This window comes from Eulemur rufifrons, chromosome 8 (genome assembly GCF_041146395.1).
Source record: "Eulemur rufifrons isolate Redbay chromosome 8, OSU_ERuf_1, whole genome shotgun sequence".
In the NCBI taxonomy this organism is placed as follows: domain Eukaryota; kingdom Metazoa; phylum Chordata; class Mammalia; order Primates; family Lemuridae; genus Eulemur; species Eulemur rufifrons.
Window position 1 is genome coordinate 7397721 of NC_090990.1, and position 18386 is coordinate 7416106.

The 18386-nt window shown below is 39.5% G+C and overlaps 1 protein-coding gene across 1 annotated transcript in view; it reads left to right on the forward strand.

Annotated features, from left to right (window-relative positions):
• Positions 1-18386, forward strand: part of VPS13D (vacuolar protein sorting 13 homolog D) — a 248113-nt gene that overhangs the window by 29189 nt on the left and 200538 nt on the right. The window contains exons 14-22 of the mRNA XM_069479363.1: positions 416-546; positions 1398-1473; positions 2259-2429; positions 3753-3883; positions 6925-7057; positions 8587-10800; positions 12249-12400; positions 15009-16040; positions 17556-17646. Of these exons, the coding sequence (XP_069335464.1) occupies positions 416-546; positions 1398-1473; positions 2259-2429; positions 3753-3883; positions 6925-7057; positions 8587-10800; positions 12249-12400; positions 15009-16040; positions 17556-17646 (4131 nt within the window). The remainder of the gene's footprint in view (positions 1-415; positions 547-1397; positions 1474-2258; positions 2430-3752; positions 3884-6924; positions 7058-8586; positions 10801-12248; positions 12401-15008; positions 16041-17555; positions 17647-18386) is intronic.

Here is an 18386-nt window from a genome sequence, read left to right on the forward strand (position 1 = left end):
AGCAGCCGTTAACATCGAGGCAAGATCCTCCACCAACAAAAAGATTATGAAGGTTTAGATTATTGTTAGCATTTTTTAGCCAATAACATATTTTAAAATTAAGGTATGTACATTATTGTTTTAGATACAATGCTATTGCACACTCAAAAGACTATAGTATAGTTTAAACATAACTTTTATATGCACCAGGAAACAAATTCATGTGACTTGTTTTATTGTCATACTTTATTGTGGTGGTCCGGAACCAAACCTGCAATATTACGGAGGTATGTCTGTAGATAGATAGGGGTTCTAATTTCAAGGAAGAATAGTGCATGATATCTAGTATTCCTCTGTAAAGTAGAATATCTAATTCTTTTAAAAATACTTTAGGCTCGCATGGCATTGTGTCAACTCTCACATTTATCTTTTATAGATGTTAAACTTCTAGCAGAATCTCTTCCTAGAAGAAATTCCTCCTTGCTTTTAGTCCGGTTGGGTGGACTGTTTCTTCGAGACCTGGCTACAGAAGGAACTATGTTTCCTCTTCTAGTCTTCCCTAATCCAGTACGTACAACAGTGGGTTGGTTTATACATCTAGGGTCTTGGTGAATTGTGGTTTGCTTTAGGCAAACAATAAGTAATACTAACCTGATTCATTCTAACATTTGGTCATCTCGAGACAGATAGGCGGGGGTTAGATAAGTTTTTTTGAATTTGTTAGAAAATGTTGGTGAGTTTTATGGCTATGCCTTCCTCCACTCCTGTGTTGTAGCCACCATGGTATAATTTGCTCTGATTTGGAAGGAAATGCCATAATCACCACCATTTCCTACATTTAATGGTCAGTGATTGAATTTCCTCTGTATTTGACAGTCATTTTCATGCATTCTTACCGTTAGTCACTAATGTGAAATTCATCTTTCCAGGGTTCCAAAAGGGAATTGTCTCTAGTTTTCTATATGTGTAGTTTTTATGTATAATATACTTCATTAGTTATGAGATCTTTGATCTTATTAAGTTGGCAGCATATGGTCCAAATAGTTGAATATTTAGCCACTTATTTTAGCCATAATTTTTTTATGGACAGGGTGAGGGAAAGATTTAGGGGAGGGCAGACTTAAAGTTTGAAAAGTTAGACGCATATGATATTCATTTAGCAATCATTCATTAAACATGCTGAGTGCAAAGTAGCACACTGTCAATACAGAGGAACAGACATGTTCTTATTAGACTGGGAAAAAGGCAAAAAACTAAACAAGTCTGCAAGTACTCTGTGATCTAGCGTGAAGTGAGTGTTGATTCAATTGTGCTAAGCAAGGGTGATGCTAAAGGTAAAAATGTGTGTATGTACATAGTGCCTTGTCCCCCCTCACCCTGACATTTATGCATTTTTTTTTTTCGTCTGTGTTTAATAGCAAAAAGAAGTTGGCAGAGTCTCACAATCTTTTGGTCTCCAGACCACATCTGCAGACAGAAATGATCATTACCCAGGTAATTTGTCACATGTTCTTAAAACTTGTCCTTAAAGCTATTTTTATTACGGATCAGTAGTGTTTTTGAGACAGAGTCTCGCTCTGTTGGCCCCAGGCAAGTAGAGTGCCATGGCGTTAGCCTCGCTCACTGCAACCTCAAACACCTGGGCTCAGGTGATCCTCCTGCCTCAACCTCCCTAGCAGCTGGGACTACAGGTGCATACTACCACGCCTGGCTAATTTTTTCTATTTTTTTTTTTTTTTTTGTTGTTGCCCATCTAATTTTTATTTTATTTTTTATTTTTAGTAGAGACAGGGTCTTGCTCTTGCTCAGGCTGGTCTCAAACTCCTGAGCTCAAGCAATTCTCCTGCCTCGGCCTCCCAGAGTGCTAGGATTACAGGCTTGAGCCACTGTGCATAGCCAGGATCAGTAGTCTTTGATGAATAGCAAAAGAGGGAATGTTTTCTAGTTTGTGCATGGTGGTTTGCTGTGTGGATCTGCTTTTGACCTGGAGACAGCTTGGTGCTCTCTCTGTGGAGTTGTGGAGCTGAGGCTAATCGGGGCAGTTTTGCAGGGTTTCTACAACGGGAGCCAATATGACAGCTCAGCCATTATGATTCCTGTTGAAAATTAGAGTCAGTCCCTACTAGGCTCTCTATTTTAAAAATGTGATGAAAATATGCATAAGCTAATTGGAAAGTAATTTAGAAAATGTCTTTTTTCCCTAGAATTCTCATGTCTGTTTAGAGTAAGGTGATTGTTTTTGCGATGTTCTATTTTCTTTCTCCTATTCTTTCCTTCAGCTGCAGACCCAGATAACCCTGTTTTTGAGATGCTGTATGAGAGAAATCCAGCGCACAGCCATTTCGAGAGACGGCTCAACGTTAGCACGAGGCCCTTGAACATCATATATAACCCCCAGGCTATTAAGAAAGTAGCTGACTTTTTCTACAAGGGAAAGGTTCATACCTCAGGTTAACTTTTTCGTTTGTTTGATCTTATGTTACTTTTTAAAAACATCTTTCTTGTTATTTCTGGTGTTTTGGACAAGGGTTATTATACATTTAAATGACCCGATGATGGTAAAAAAGGCCTGCAGAGTAAGTGGCTAGAGTTTTCCTGTTCTGTTATTAAAGCATGGTAGATGTCCTTGGGCAGTGTCTTTTTCCAGGAGAAATCAGTATCCTTAAATATTTTCTCTTTATTTGCCTCCTTTAGCATGCATTTTTTTGTACTTCTTATTCCATTAGAATAGGGTTTCCTTCACTACCCAGGAAATTTTAGACCAGTGAACTGAGAAGGAATGTTGAGGAGTTGCCTTCTAGATGACAGAATCAGTGGTCTCTTTTACTTGCTTGATGCAGCACTAAATACTGCAAAGTTCTAAATACTGTCATTGATTTATTTATGCCACCCTTTGTTCCCAAGAAAGATTTGAGACAGTAGGTGCAGAAAAAGCACTTTTATTGACAGAGAAATTTATACAATAATAGTATTTTCCTATGTCTGTCCCTTCTCTCCTCCTTTGTTACAATGAAGATGTTTTAGGTTTTTAATCCAGTTTTTGAGTCTTTTCATGGAAATAGTAGCCATAAATGCCATGGCTTCATTGCTCAGGCACTGATAGAATATAGAAGTCATTTCCTTCTAAATTCCATTTGATGTTTCAACATAACATCTTGCTTTTTAAGGATTTTCAAATATAATGTTTGGAATCTTTCAGAAAATGGTTCAAGAAATCCTAGTAACTCAGGTACCCTTCCCTCTTGGATCTCCTTTCCCCTGATGGCTGTCCACTAGTCATCTTTGCTTCATTCCCCTTAACACTGTTTTTTTTTTTTTTTTTGAGACAGGGTCTTACTGTGTCACCCAGGTTGGAGTGCAGTGGCAAGTGGCATGATCATAGTTCACTGGAGCTTTGAACTTCTGGGCTCAAGGAATCCTCCTGCCTTAGCCTCCTGAATAGCTAGCACTACAGGCCTACACCATCACGCCCAGCTAATTAAAAAAAATTTTTGTGGAGGCGAGGTCTTGCTTTGTTGCCCAGGCTGGTTTCGAACTCTTGGCCTCAGTGATCCTCCTGCCTTGGCCTCCCAAAGTGCTGGGATTATAGTTGTGAGCCACCACACCTGGCCTTAACCCTGCTTATGCCAGGTCAGGTTGGAGTAAAGAATTGTTGTTACTGATTGTTTTTTTAGCTTTGGTGGAAATGCTTGGTGAGAATAGACATTATTAGCACTTTCATTCACTGAGCCATTTGAAAATTCTGACTCTCCTGTGTATTTCTAATCTTGCAGGTTTTGGTTATCAGTCTGAACTTGAGCTGAGAGTGGCTGAAGCTGCCCGAAGACAATATAACAAACTGAAGATGCAAACCAAGGCAGAAATCCGACAAACTCTTGATCGTTTATTAGTGGGTGATTTCATTGTAAGTGGGCATACATAAATAATCTCTAGGGTGTGGGGAAGGGGCGGGCAAGTTCTCTACTTCTCTATCTACTATCTACTGTAGATAGGTTTGCTTGTATCCATTGTACTGATTAAGTAAACTGAAAATATGAAAAAATTATCATCTGGCATAAAATGAAAGCTCTTGTCTTTTATAGTCAAGGTTTAATTTAAAAAATGAATGACTGACCTTGTACCAGTCTGGGATTACTTTCAAGACTCATCTTGTTCCATTTTCCAGACCTTATATTTTGTAAATGTTTTACCTAAGAGTGTCCCCCCTTTTTTTTTCTTCTTCTTTTTTTTTTTTTTTAATTTCATCTTATTGTTATGGGGGATACAGAATTGCAGGTTACATACATTGCCTATGTACCGCCTTTCCCCCCAAATCAGAGCTCCAGCTGTGTCTGTTCCCCAGGTAGTGCGCGTTGCACCCATCATGTAGGTATATGTCCCTCCCCCCCATCCCCCCTTCCCGAGTCAGCACCTTCAAGTGTTACCATTCCCCAAACGGTGTGCAATGCACTCATTGTGTAGGCATACCCCCATCCCCTCCCCCACCCCCCACCTCAGTCTGATATCCGATTGGTGTAGTTCCTAGATGTGTATTTAGGTGATGTTCAGGGAAACCAATTTTCTGGTGAGTACATGTGATGCTTGTTTTTCCATTCTTGGGATACGTCACTTAATATAATGGGTTCCAACTCTCTCCAGGAGAACCATAGAGATGTCGTATCTTCATCATTCCTTATAGCTGAGTAATATTCCATGGTACACATATACCACAGCTTACTAATCCAATCATGTATTGATGGGCATTTGGGTTGTTTCCACATCTTTGCTATTGTGAATTGTGCTGCTATAAACATTCGGGTACATGTGTCTTTGTTACAGAATGACCTTTTTTCCTTTGGGTATATGCCCAGTAATGGGATTGCTGGGTCAAATGGCAGGTCTACTTGAATCTGTTTAAGATACCTCCATAATGCTTTCCACAGGGGTTGCACTAGTTTGCAGTCCCACCAGCAGTGTATTAGTGTTCCTGTCTCTCCACACCCACGCCAACATGTGTTGTTTTGGGTTTTTTTGATAAAGGCCATTCTCATTGGGGTTAAGTGATATCTATTTGTGGTTTTGATTTGCATTTCTCTGATGATTAGGGATGTTGAGCATTTTTTCATATGTTTGTTAGCCATTCTTATATCTTCTTTTGAGAAGTTTCTATTCATGTCATTTGCCCACTTTTTGATAGGGTTGCTTGATTTTTTCTTGCTGATTTTCCTGAGTTCTAAATAGATTCTTGTTATCAGTCCTTTATCTGATGCGTAGTATGCAAAAATTTTTTCCCATTCTGTAGGTGGTCTGTTTATTCTCGTGACTGTTTCTTTGGCTGTGCAGAAGCCTTTTAATTTAATCATGTCCCATTCATTTATTTTTGTTGCTGCTGTGATGGCCGTAGGGGTCTTCTTCATAAATTCTTTGCCTAGGCCAATGTCTGTAAGAGTCTTTCCTACATTTTCTTCTAGAATTCTGATTGTATCATGCCTAAGGTTTAAGTCTGTTATCCACCGTGATTTGATTTTTGTGAGAGGTGAAAGCTGTGGGTCCTGTTTCAGTCTTCTACAAGTGACTAACCAATTCTCCCAGCACCATTTAAGGAGTGTCCCCTTTTTACTTACTGTTATCAGAAGAAAAGCAACTGGAACGATGCCCCAGCTTTTATTGCAGGGTATGATGATGGTCACTTTGTGGTGCCAAGTGACTAGCTTGTCCTGAGGATGCCATAGACAGGGAGAGACGAGAGACATTTTAACAGTCCAGCGAAAAAAAGTTTCTCACAATGTGGCCTGGAGGTGCACTGCCAAGATACAGCAGCAGGTGGAGCAGTTAGGAGGAGTGTGGCTTCTCTTGAACAGTGTACAGCCAGTTGTAGGTGTCAGGGATGGCAGAAATGTTCAAAGCAAAATGCTTAGAAGTCTGTAGTATGGGATGGAGAATTAGTCCTGTTTTCTTGGGGGGGTGTGTGTGTGTGTGTATATGTGTATGTGTTTCAGCACAAAGTATGACAATTAGTGTCCTCTTGTTATTTTAAACAAAAGAGATTTCTTTTTGATAAAATTTATGTAAATTAGCTTTTGTCAAGTACATACAATTGAGGCTAATTTTAGTCACAGGGAAGAACAATTAACAAATTATTAATTGGTATTTATATTTATATATTTATATAATTTATATATTTATATTATTTATATTTCAAATGTCAAAGCTTATGTTTTTCACTAAGATATTTTGGCATGAAAGTTCATGGTTACCAATGTCCACGAATAAGTAAAAATATTTGAATTTCTGTGTTTATTTGAATGCCATAATTTCTACAATACTTTAAAGTGTTAAGCCCTGTAAATTAGAAACACAGTCTTTCTTAAACCATGGATCATCATAATCAAAGTACAAACAGCTAGGGGCTGGGCATGGTGGCCCACACCTGTAATCCTGGCACTCTGGGAGGCCGAGGCAGGGGGATCACTTGAGCTCAGGAGTTTGAGACCAGCCTTAGCAAGAACGAGACCCCATCTCTACAAATAGAAAAATTAGCTGGACGTGGCGGTGCACACCAATAGTCACAGCTACTCGGGAAGCTGAGGCAGGAGGATTGCTTGAGCCCAGGAGTTAGAGGCTGCAGTGAGCTATGATGATGCCACAGCCCTCTAGCCCAGGAGACAGAGCAAGACCCTGTCTCAAAAAAAAAAAAAAAAAAAAAAGTACAAACAACTGCCCAAATCAGTAATTTGCTAAGTTTTCCTCCCCATTTCAGACATTTGCCTATGGTAATGTCTTAAATCTTCAAGCATTTGAATCTACTTTTGTCTTAGACTTTTTACTCTAATACCATAGACCACTAAGTCACTTGATAATCCTAGCTGTGGTTTTCAGAAATGCTTGAGCACCACTGATAAAGCTGTTCAGTTTTAGCAGTTACAGTTAGCAGTCATTTAATTAAAGTTTCTTTTATTTTTACAGGAGGAGAGTAAACGGTGGACTGTGCGGCTAGATATTTCTGCCCCTCAGGTGATATTTCCTGATGATTTCAAATTCAAGAATCCTGTGTTAGTTGTTGTGGATCTAGGAAGAATGCTGTTGACAAATACCCAAGGTATAATGTGAATGGGAAGTAATGAAAATGTATCTTGGTAGATCTATCTATCTATGCTTAACTAAGTAAACCTTAACAAAAACTTGATTGATTGATTGATTGCAAGCAGGCAAAGAGCCAAAGTTTATTAAAGCATCGTTCGTTCTGGAGAGAGAACGAGTCAACCCCCTTGAGTGGAGGAGACCAACAAAAAGTTTATAAAACATTTTAAACTCCAAAATTTACCTCTTATTTTATAAATAATAGTGTATTGAGATATAATTCACATTTTTGAAGGTATAGTTCTTTTGTTTTTAGTATATTGATAGAATTGTGCCACTTGCACTACATTTAATTCCAGAACTTTTTCATCTTCCCTAACTGAAACTCTGTACCTATCGAACACTAACTCCCCTTTTCCCTCTTCCCCCAGCCCTGGCAACCACTAATCTTCTTTCTGTCTCTGGATTTGTGTGCTCTGAATGTTTTATTTGAGTGGAATAATACAATATGTGGCCTTTTATGTCTGACTTTTTCGTTTGGCATATGTTCAAGATTCATCCATGTTGTTGTGTCTATCAGTACTTCTTTCCTTTTTATGGCTGAACACTAGTCCGTTACGTGGGTATACCACATTTTGTTTATCCATTCATTTTGTTGGTGGACATTGGGGGTTATTTCCACTTTTTTGTCTATTATGAATAGTGCTGCTATGAACATTTATGTACAGGTTTTTGAGTAGATGTGTATTTTCGATTTTCCTGTGTATATACCCAGGAGTGGAGTTGCTGGATCATGTGGTAACTCTGTTTAATATTTTTAGGCAGTACCAAACTGTTTTCCAAAATGGCTGCACCATTTTATATTCTCATCAGCAGTGTATGAGGCTTCCAATTTCTCCACATCCTTGTGAATTTATAAAACATAAATGAGGAACAGAGACATGGGTGATAGAACCCAGGGGTGGTTTTTTTTTTTGGTGGCTCCACTGGGACACCCCCGTGGTGTGTTATTGTAGTTGTCTCATCACTGCTCAGCTGTAGGGAGAGGGGTTAAGAGTGTGGACTCTGGGGCTAGAAAGTCATATACTGAGCAGTTACTGCTCGCTAAGTGCTGATCTAGGCACTAGGGAAATTGTGTTGAGCAAGACAGATGGGACCACTCTTCTCATGGAACATTCTCGTGGGGGAAACAAACGAACACATAGACAAAGAAGAAAGTGAATACATAATGATAGAGGGTGATGTAAGGATAGCAGCTTAAGGCAAGGCAGCTGAGAAGGTGGGAAAGCAACTTTGGGCAGCGGGTGGTGGTTTCCACCCCTTGACCTGTGATCATGTGTAAGTGGGTCTCCAACTTTTCTTATGTCCATTTTGATTTCCAAATCAACAGGAAGAATGGTAAATACAGAATATTATGCCTAGAGTTTTCATGCATTTTTGTAAAAAATTAGGGTTGGTTGATTCTGTACTTTTCGTAGTCATTACATTAAGGGAAAGAGGAAGGAAATAGCAGACATATACTTTGAAACTTTTTTTTTCAATCCGCAGACGACTGCAAGAGGAAAGGCGGGGATGAGTCAGCATCCGAAGAGAACCAGTTTAGCGATGATGAGTATAAGACCCCTCTTGCCACACCTCCTAACACCCCACCTCCCGAGACAAGCAGCAGCAATGGAGAGAAAACACCTCCATTTTCTGGCGTTGAGTTCAGTGAAGAACAGCTTCAAGCACATTTAATGAGCACAAAGATGTATGAGAGGTACTCGCTGTCATTTATGGACCTCCAGATCATGGTTGGACGAGTGAAAGACAATTGGAAGCATGTCCAGGATATTGATGTGGGACCAACCCATGTGGTAGAGAAATTCAATGTTCACCTACAGTTAGAACGTCGATTGATTTATACTTCAGATCCCAAGTACCCAGGAGCCGTGCTCTCAGGCAACTTACCAGACTTAAAAATCCACATCAATGAAGATAAAATATCTGCTCTGAAGAATTGCTTTGCTCTCCTCACTACCCCAGAAATGAGGACTTCTGACACTCAGATTAAAGAGAAGATTTTTCCCCAAGAGGAACAGCGGGGAAGTTTGCAAGACTCGGTAATGAACTTAACCCAGAGCATCGTGATGTTGGAGCAGCATACCCGAGAGGTTCTGGTGGAGTCGCAGCTCCTCCTGGCAGAATTTAAAGTGAACTGTATGCAGCTTGGTGTTGAGAGCAACGGCCGGTACATTTCTGTGCTCAAGGTGTTTGGTACCAATGCTCACTTTGTGAAGAGGCCTTATGATGCTGAAGTCTCCCTAACTGTTCATGGTTTGCTCCTGGTGGATACCATGCAGACATATGGTGCTGATTTTGACCTTTTGATGGCTTCACATAAGAACTTGAGTTTTGATATTCCAACAGGAAGCCTCCGAGATAGCAGGGCCCAGTCCCCTGTCTCTGGACCTAATGTGACCCACTTAACTGATGCAGCTGTACTGAACGACCAATCAGCTGCTAGTGTTTCACTTGACAAAATTCTCACAAAAGAACAAGAGTCCCTCATTAAATTGGAATATCAATTTGTGAGTTCAGAGTGCCCCTCAATGAATTTAGATAGCACCCTTCAAGTGATTTCATTACAGGTGAATAATTTAGATATTATCCTAAATCCAGAGACAATTGTGGAGCTGATTGGTTTTCTTCAAAAATCCTTTCCCAAGGAAAAAGATGATTTGAGTCCTCAACCTTTAATGACTGATTTTGAAAGAAGCTTTAGAGAGGAAGGAACTTATCAATCCACATATGAACAAAACACTGAGGTTGCAGTGGAAATCCACAGACTTAACTTGCTACTCCTTCGGACAGTTGGAATGGCCAATGGAGAGAAATATGGCAGAAAAATTGCAACTGCAAGTATAGGTGGCACCAAAGTTAATGTTTCAATGGGAAGCACGTTTGACATGAATGGTTCTCTTGGCTGTTTGCAGCTTATGGATTTGACACAAGATAATATTAAAAACCAATATGTTGTCAGTATTGGGAATTCTACAGGCTATGAAAATATCGTCAGTGATATTGGCTACTTTGAATCTGTATTTGTCAGAATGGAAGATGCAGCCCTCACTGAAGCTTTGAGTTTCACGTTTGTTGAGAAATGTAAACAGGAGTGTTTTCTCAACCTGAAGATGGCTTCCTTGCATTATAACCACTCGGCTAAATTTTTGAAGGAATTGACATTATCCATGGATGAACTGGAAGAAAATTTTCGAAGTATGTTGAAAAGTGCAGCCACCAAAGTCACCACAGTACTAGCTACCAAGACTGCTGAGTACAGCGAGATGGTGTCGCTCTTTGAAACTCCAAGGAAGACTCGGGAACCCTTTATCTTAGAGGAGAATGAAATATATGGGTTTGGCCTGGCTTCCTCTCATGCAGACACTGTAAAGCTAATCTTAAACATAAACATAGAATCACCAGTTGTTTCTATCCCTCGGAAGCCTGGGAGTCCTGAGTTGTTGGTGGGACACTTGGGACAGATATTCATCCAGAATTTTGTAGCAGGAGATGATGAATCCAGAAGTGACCGTCTGCAGGTGGAAATCAAAGACATCAAACTATATTCTTTGAATTGCACCCAACTAGCCGGCAGAGAAGGTGCTGGATCTGAAGTAAGCCGGACATTCTGCCCATCTTCCGGGTCTGCCAGTGCCAATAGTCAGGAGGAAGCTCATTTCACCCGCCATGATTTCTTTGAATCTTTGCATAGAGGACAAGGTGAGGAGCATAAATCTTTTCTTTCGTTTTGTTTTAAGATTCAAAACCCAACTTATGCAGTACTTTGCATAACATTACTTTGCAGCAACAACAAAAACCTTTTCTTTTAGAATTATTCTTAGTTAATATTTAAGAAATCAAAATAGAATTTTAATAGAATTTTTTTACCCTTTAGAGTAAGTTGGTCTATATCCACTCTTCTATTTAATGCTGTATTTGGCAAAATAAGAATTTTTTTTCCCTAAGTGTTCCTCTTTGAAATTGGGTGCATGCTCATTTACAGAGATGCTTCAGTGGATAAATTTTGTTAAGAGTATTGTTTAATTTGGTAAAATATATCTGATTTTCTTGTTCCTGAGCTGTAGATCTTTCCTAGTTAAATACTGTAGCACAAGATGGCTCAAGGATTTGATGTACATAGACTATGGAATTTAGTTTGTGGATATTATCTTCTGCTTTTAGTATTCTTCCATCATCTTCTATAGTGGGTTGGTCCAGGGTACTTGTGTGTGTATTCTAGATCTGATCAGCTAAAACCGAACAGTTCACTCTATTAGTCTTGGCATCCACAAAAGTCAGGTAAGCCCTGGAGTGTAGCTTTATTTATTGGTAAAGGAAACAATACCATTGAAAACTTCTCCTGTGGTTCTCAGATGTTAATTTGCTAATTTGTTTAAGTACTTACCAAAAGATTGCTTTCTTTGCTTGGGACAAAAGTTGTTTATTGGCTGGGTATGGTAGCTCACACCTGTGGTCCTGGCTACTTGGGAGGCTGAGGCAGGAGGATTGCTTGAGCCCAGGAGTTTGAGGTTGCAGGGAGCTATGATGACGCCACTGTACTCTAGCCCAGGTGACAGAGACAGACCCTGTCTCAGGAAAAAAAAAAAAAGTTGTTTATCCTGGTTACTTGGCAGGCTGAGGTGAGAGGATTGCTCGAGCCCAGAAGTTTGAGACTAGCCTGGGCAACATAGCCAGACCCCATCTCAAAAAAAAAAAAGTTGTTTACTTAGAACCTTCTTTGGTCTTTGATTCTGATTTAGGCCTAAAAAGAGGGACACATCTGTATTTGAAAGGTAGGTAAGGATGAAAATTTGGTTTGGAAAATGCTGTCTTGAGAGGCTAAGAGAAGGTTAATATAGTCTCTGGACTGGATTAATGTTCACCACATCATGTTTTGAAGCCACCAAATGGAGCATGTTATGAAAATATTTGTTTTTTTTTTTTTTTTTTTTTTGGTGTAAATTTATCTTGTACCTTTGCTTGCTATGAATTTTGGTCTTGAGATAATCATCAAAGTTTGCTCTCAGTCATAGATCCCAGGTGCCAGGCTAACCTGCTCTCTTGGTCTAAGTAACTCACGGGCTCTGCTTTATATACTCTACACTTACTCAGCAATAGCGAGCAAATATTAGGGTTTACAGTCTGTCATTTCCTCTCTCTTATGCCAGCTTTTCACATCTTGAACAACACCACCATTCAGTTTAAACTGGAGAAGATCCCTGTAGAGAGAGAATCTGAGTTGACTTTCTCCCTTAGCCCAGATGACCTGGGGACTTCTAGCATCATGAAGATAGAAGGAAAATTTGTCAATCCAGTTCAGGTAAACATCTAATCAATTTTCATGTCAGGGCAGTTGAAGTCATAATTTATTTTATGTTTATACTGTATAAATATAATGTTATATATTTATGCATATTAATTGTTGGAAGTAAACTATATAAATTTAAAGAGATATCAATAATGCATATAAATGTTGTTGATAACTTGGTCCAATAAACCTGGAATCCTTTTATTGTGAGGTATCAGTCTTTTTAGCCTTCTTCATGTGGAGGAGAGGTGAGGAAGGAGGCAGATCCTTAATTTCATTCCAGAAACGGGGAAATGATTGCTTAAAAAGCCAGAGTCTCCTTTCCCAGGAGGATATAATTCTTGTCACACTTTTGACATATTTGACCCAGCCTATAAAACAATGTGATTATCTGAGCTGTTGACAGATCCTTTCAAGGGATAATTAGTCTTGCTCTCTCTGAAATTAAATGGGCCAGGATAGGGATTTCGTGTGTGTATGTAAGTGTGTGTGTGTATACACGTATACCTTTTATCCTTTTTTTTCCACAAGTATCATTTTTTCTACTTTCACAGGGTGTAGAGCAAAGGGCATTACAATATAAAGCAACAAGGAGAGGAGGGATCTTAGGACAGTGGATCGTGTCTTGGGCAGTAATTGCTCACTATTCTGTGTCTAGCAGCTGCTCTGGAGTAACGTAGGAGTGCTGCTTACAGAACATGTGTACTTCTGACATCAGGGGTTCCTTGATATATGAGTCTCTGGGTGGGAGAACTTCCCCAGAGCTTTCCCTTCTCAGGCTAAGCTTTTGCCTCATTTGCAAAATGAGCTACCGAGATGAATTTTTAACCTTAAATTTAGTACATCATGTGAATTCTGTCAGATTATGTTGACTTATTCTGTGGGTACCATTGACTTACTATTGTTTTGATAAAAACCTTTTAAAATGTTATTTTAGATTATTTAAAAATAATTCTTTAAGATAATTATTTATTCTTTAATACTTGATATTTAGTCATATTTAATAATTTAATTCTTTAAAAATAATTTATTCTGAAAAAGTTTAAACATATACAAAAGTAGAATAGTCTTATGCTGTGGTCCCCAAGTCCTGGGCCACAGACTGGTAATGGTCTGTGGCCAGTTAGGGACCAGGCTGCAGAGCCCTGTGGCACTGCCCCCTGTGCCTGCTCCCCTCACTACCATCCATGGAGGAATTGTCTTCCATGAAACCAAAAAGGGTGGGGACCGCTGGTCTAATGAGCCTTACGTGACCATCACTCAGATTCCACATTTAGGAAGATTCTGATACATTTGTTTCATCCATCTTTTTTTTTTGGTGAAATATTTTAAGGCAAATCCCAGATTTCATGCCATTTTAACCCCTATGTATCTGCAGTGTACCTCTACAAACTATGTGCATCTTTTTACATAAATGTAGTGATATTATTATGCCTTACAAGATTAATGAGAATTCTTTGATATCATCTAAATTTTAATCTGTTTTCAGATTTCAGAAACATTTTTGATCATCTCAAAAACGTCTCCATTTTTGGTTTGTTTGAATCATGATGCAAACAAGGTCTGCACATTGCATTTGGATGATACATCCTTTAGGTCTTAATGCAGTTTCCTCCTCTTTTTCTTCTCCCCATGCCATTATTTTGTGGAAGCTCGTCCACCTGCTCTGTAGAATGTTCTGCCTTCTGTATTTGGCTGTTTGTTTGTTTGTGTGCCACTTAACTTGTTCCCCCATATTTCCCATAAACTGAACAGTTTTAACTGGATTCAGCTTCTTAGTTTAGTTTTTTTTTTTTTAACTAGAACACTTCAAAGGTAATGCTGTGCATGGTGTTTTACATTATATCAGGAGGTTTACAATGTCTGTTTTCTCTCTTAGTGACGCTAAAATTGCTAATTGTATTTAGGTGGCAAGAACCTTGATCTCCCCACTGTAAAATTCCCTGTCAGTCATTCACATAATGGTTTATTCCACTGATGAACTTTGATGGGATGTGTTTAATTAGGGGTTACAAAATGGTCACTTTCTGTTATTTTTGTATCGGTTGCAATTCCTCTGTTTAAAAATTGCCCTTAATTAAATAAAACGTGCCTGAAAATATTTTTAATAAGATACGGTAATTAAAAACAAAGTGAGGGAGAAAGAAACATAACTAATCATGGATCCTCATTATAATCTAGAAAGTACTAACAGCATTAAAGATAGGTTGTTACACTAAGTGGTGATGATGAGCCACTTTTATAGAACCGTGAGCCTTGTTTCTTAACCCTGTGGTGTACCCACATTAGACTTTTGGCAGGGTTCTCTTCAGTTTCTGCAGTTGTTTTTGTGGGGTTAGAAAGATTGACTTTGCTGATTCAGGCATACACTGCACAGCACTTACAGAACAGTTACTGTGTGTAGATTAGTCTGTGAAGTACTAGGCGGGGGCTTGTGAATAGAAGTGGGGCAGAAAGAGGTAAGGACAGAAAAGAAATGAAAGAGGTAGTCCTTGCTATCGACTAACTTACAACCTTGTGGGGAAACCCGTAAGTGTATCCACTGGAAATTTGTGGGCATTGCATCTAAGTGCGGTTAATAGCAGCAGTGGAGTAACTGAATTTTTCTCCTTGAATACAGGTGGTGTTAGCAAAGCATGTATATGAGCAGGTTTTGCAAACGCTGGACAATCTCGTGTATAGTGAAGACCCGAATAAGTTTCCGGCCAGTGCTACCTCCTCCCCTTGCCCGAATTCTCCTCTGCCTCCCCTCAGTTCCTGTGGAGAACCTTCTGTTGAAAAGAAGGAAAATGGATTGTTCAGCCACTCCAGCCTTTCCAACACTTCTCAGAAGTCCTTGTCTGTGAAGGAAGTTAAATCCTTTACTCAGATTCAGGCCACCTTTTGTATATCAGAGCTTCAGGTTCAGCTGAGTGGAGACCTGACTTTGGGGGCCCAAGGTCTTGTGAGCTTAAAATTTCAGGATTTTGAGGTGGAGTTTAGTAAAGACCATCCTCAGACTTTATCTATTCAGATTGCCCTGCATTCTCTGCTGATGGAGGACTTACTGGAGAAAAATCCAGATTCCAAATATAAGAACCTGATGGTGTCTCGAGGCGCTCCTAAGCCATCTAGTTTAGCACAAAAGGAATATCTTTCCCAGTCTTGCCCGTCAGTATCCAATGTGGAATATCCTGATATGCCTCGGTCTCTCCCTTCCCACATGGAAGAAGCTCCTAATGTCTTTCAGTTGTATCAAAGACCCACCTCTGCATCCCGGAAGAAGCAAAAGGAAGTCCAAGACAAGGACTGTCCCTTGACCCCACCCCCTTCTCCAACGGCAGATGAGCCCAAGATACTTGTTGGAAAGAGTAAATTTGATGATTCCTTGGTCCACATCAATATATTCTTGGTGGATAAGAAACATCCAGAATTCTCTTCCAGTTATAGTAGAGTTAACAGGAGCATTGATGTTGATTTTAACTGCTTGGATGTGCTGATCACACTGCAAACCTGGGTTGTGATACTAGATTTTTTTGGAATTGGCTCCACTGCAGACAACCATGCCATGAAGGTGCCACCTGAGGACATTCTACAAAATGTTAAGTTGGAATCAAATGCTTTGATAGAGTCTGAACTTCAAGATCCAGTTAACACCAAGCTGGATCTCAAGGTATCAGTTTCCTTTGGCTCCCTTAAGTTCTAAAATTGAATTTGGGTTTGTTTTTTATTTTTAAGTGTAAGCAACTTACATTTACTCTGGAAAATAGTTTTTGTTGGCAGGGGAGCTATATAGTCTTCTGGTTGTCTGTTACAAAAAAGTAGATGTTAATATTTTAGAAAAGGTTTTAGTGCACATCCCCTCTGGAGGCAGGGAAAATAATTGGTGTAACCATCTTGTTTTTCCTTTGTGGGCTTTGTAATTCTGTAGAATTACTTTGCTTCTCTGAGCCTCTGTTTTCTCATCTTCCATCATCTAATTAAGATAACTAAATGAGGTAATGTACGTAAGGCACCTAGCAAAGTGTTTAGTACATAATAGTAACTTTAAAGACTGGATTTTATTATCATCTCCCCATTTTCTCAGAACATTATTTGCTTTTATTGAGGGCAACTATATAGCTCTTTAAGAATAAAGTCTCAAAAGTTAGACTTGCCTAGGTTTGAATTGTGGTACCTTCACTGTGACCTTGGGCAGATAATTTATCTCCCCCCCACCTTGATTTTTTTCATTAGTAAACTGGAGATGATCAGTGGTGTGTACATCATAGGGTCATTGTAGGGATTCAGTGAGATAACATAGGTAAGTCCCTTTGCACAGCCCATGGCACATCATAGACACTCAATGAATGGTAGCCATTATTATTTTTACTATTACATGGCTTACCATACTTATAAATATGTCCTTTTAAATATTGTAAATATTTAAAAAAAAACAAACGTAAAAATGACAGCATTTGAATTCAAGGCTGTTCTGCTTTGTTTGCTAGAACAGTAAGATGTGAAAGTAGTTAAGTTGAATTGACCATTTGGGAGCTCATAGGCCTATTATAACTAGTCCCAGTCCGGAGCCCTGGAACCCCTGCAGGGGCCGACTACATTTGTGTACCTTGAGGATGAAGTTCTTCATCTTCATGCCTTAGCATGTGTGAACTTGCACTTCCTGTTGGGAGAAGTCAGGGAGGAGAATCACGTTTTATCCAGTTTATCCTGTTTTCTTATTTCCCTAGTTGGCAGTAGGCTCCACTCCTCTAGAAATGGAAGCACTCTCAAGGGAGAGATGGGAAGGAACCATTTCCCGCTCTTGCTTAGTGTCTGGTGAATGCATGACTTTGTGGTACTGTGAGGCCTCTGGTGCCCTGGGCTTAGCAAGGTGAATGGAAACTGGGGAGGCTTTAGTCATTCTTGGGGACTTCATGTGTTTGTGAAGAATAGACAAGGCAAGCGTAGAGAAGGTACCACAGAACCTGGAATTTAGGCTGCCCAGTTGAGTTCTTTTCTTATCAGCGTTGTCATCAGATCATGGCTTGTCTGTCAAGAAAGCTGAAGCGAAATTGGCATCATTAAAAGCTTTACCTTCACATTTCCTGAGCCTTTTTATATATTCCGTGATTTTGTTCTGCTATTTCAGAGAAAGATACCTTTTCTTCCACTAATACTTGCCTTGCTTTATCTTCTTTGTTCCTAGGTTCATTCACTCTCTCTCGTGCTGAATAAGACCACCAGTGAGCTTGCTAAAGCAAATGTGTCCAAATTAGTAGCGCACCTGGAAATGATTGGTAAGTGGAATGAAATCAAACTTGCAAAATCTGGTCGGCATTTGAACATTCTGATCACAAATCTAATTGTCCTCACATGCTAAGTAAGGTGTGGATTAGTGGTTTGTGGTTATTGTTCTGGCCATGATTTATGGGCGTGATTCCCAGATACTGGCTTATGGATCAGAATTGCTTGGATAGTTTGTTAAAAATACAGGTGTCTGGCTCAACCTCCTCCCCTCCTCCCCTCTCCCCTCTCCCATCTCCATCCCAAGAATCTAATTTAGTAGATTAGGGCGGGGCCCTGAAATCTATCCATATTTTTAACAAACTCTCTCTAGGGTACCTGTATAATTTTTTTGTCTGAATTGGGGTATTTTTAAGAGTGAAAGAGGGCATTATAAATAATTACACCTGACCAGCCTGGCAACACGGCAAGATCCCATCTCTACAAAAAATTAAAAAATTAGCTGGGCATGGTGGTAATCCCAGCTGTAATCACAGGTACTTGGGAGACTGAGGCCCGAGGATCTCTTGAGCCCAGGAATTCCAGCCTGGATGACAGAGCGAGACCCTGCCTCTATTTAAAAAAAAAAAAAAAAAAAAAAGAAAGAAAAAAATTACATACTTGGAAACTAGGCATATAACAGAGCTGTTTCTGGGAAACCAGGGAATGTGTTTATCTGTAGTCATAAATAGGGGCAGCTACCAATAAGAAGGCATGATTTTATGTAGGAGGATTTTGTAGCAAAACTGGCATT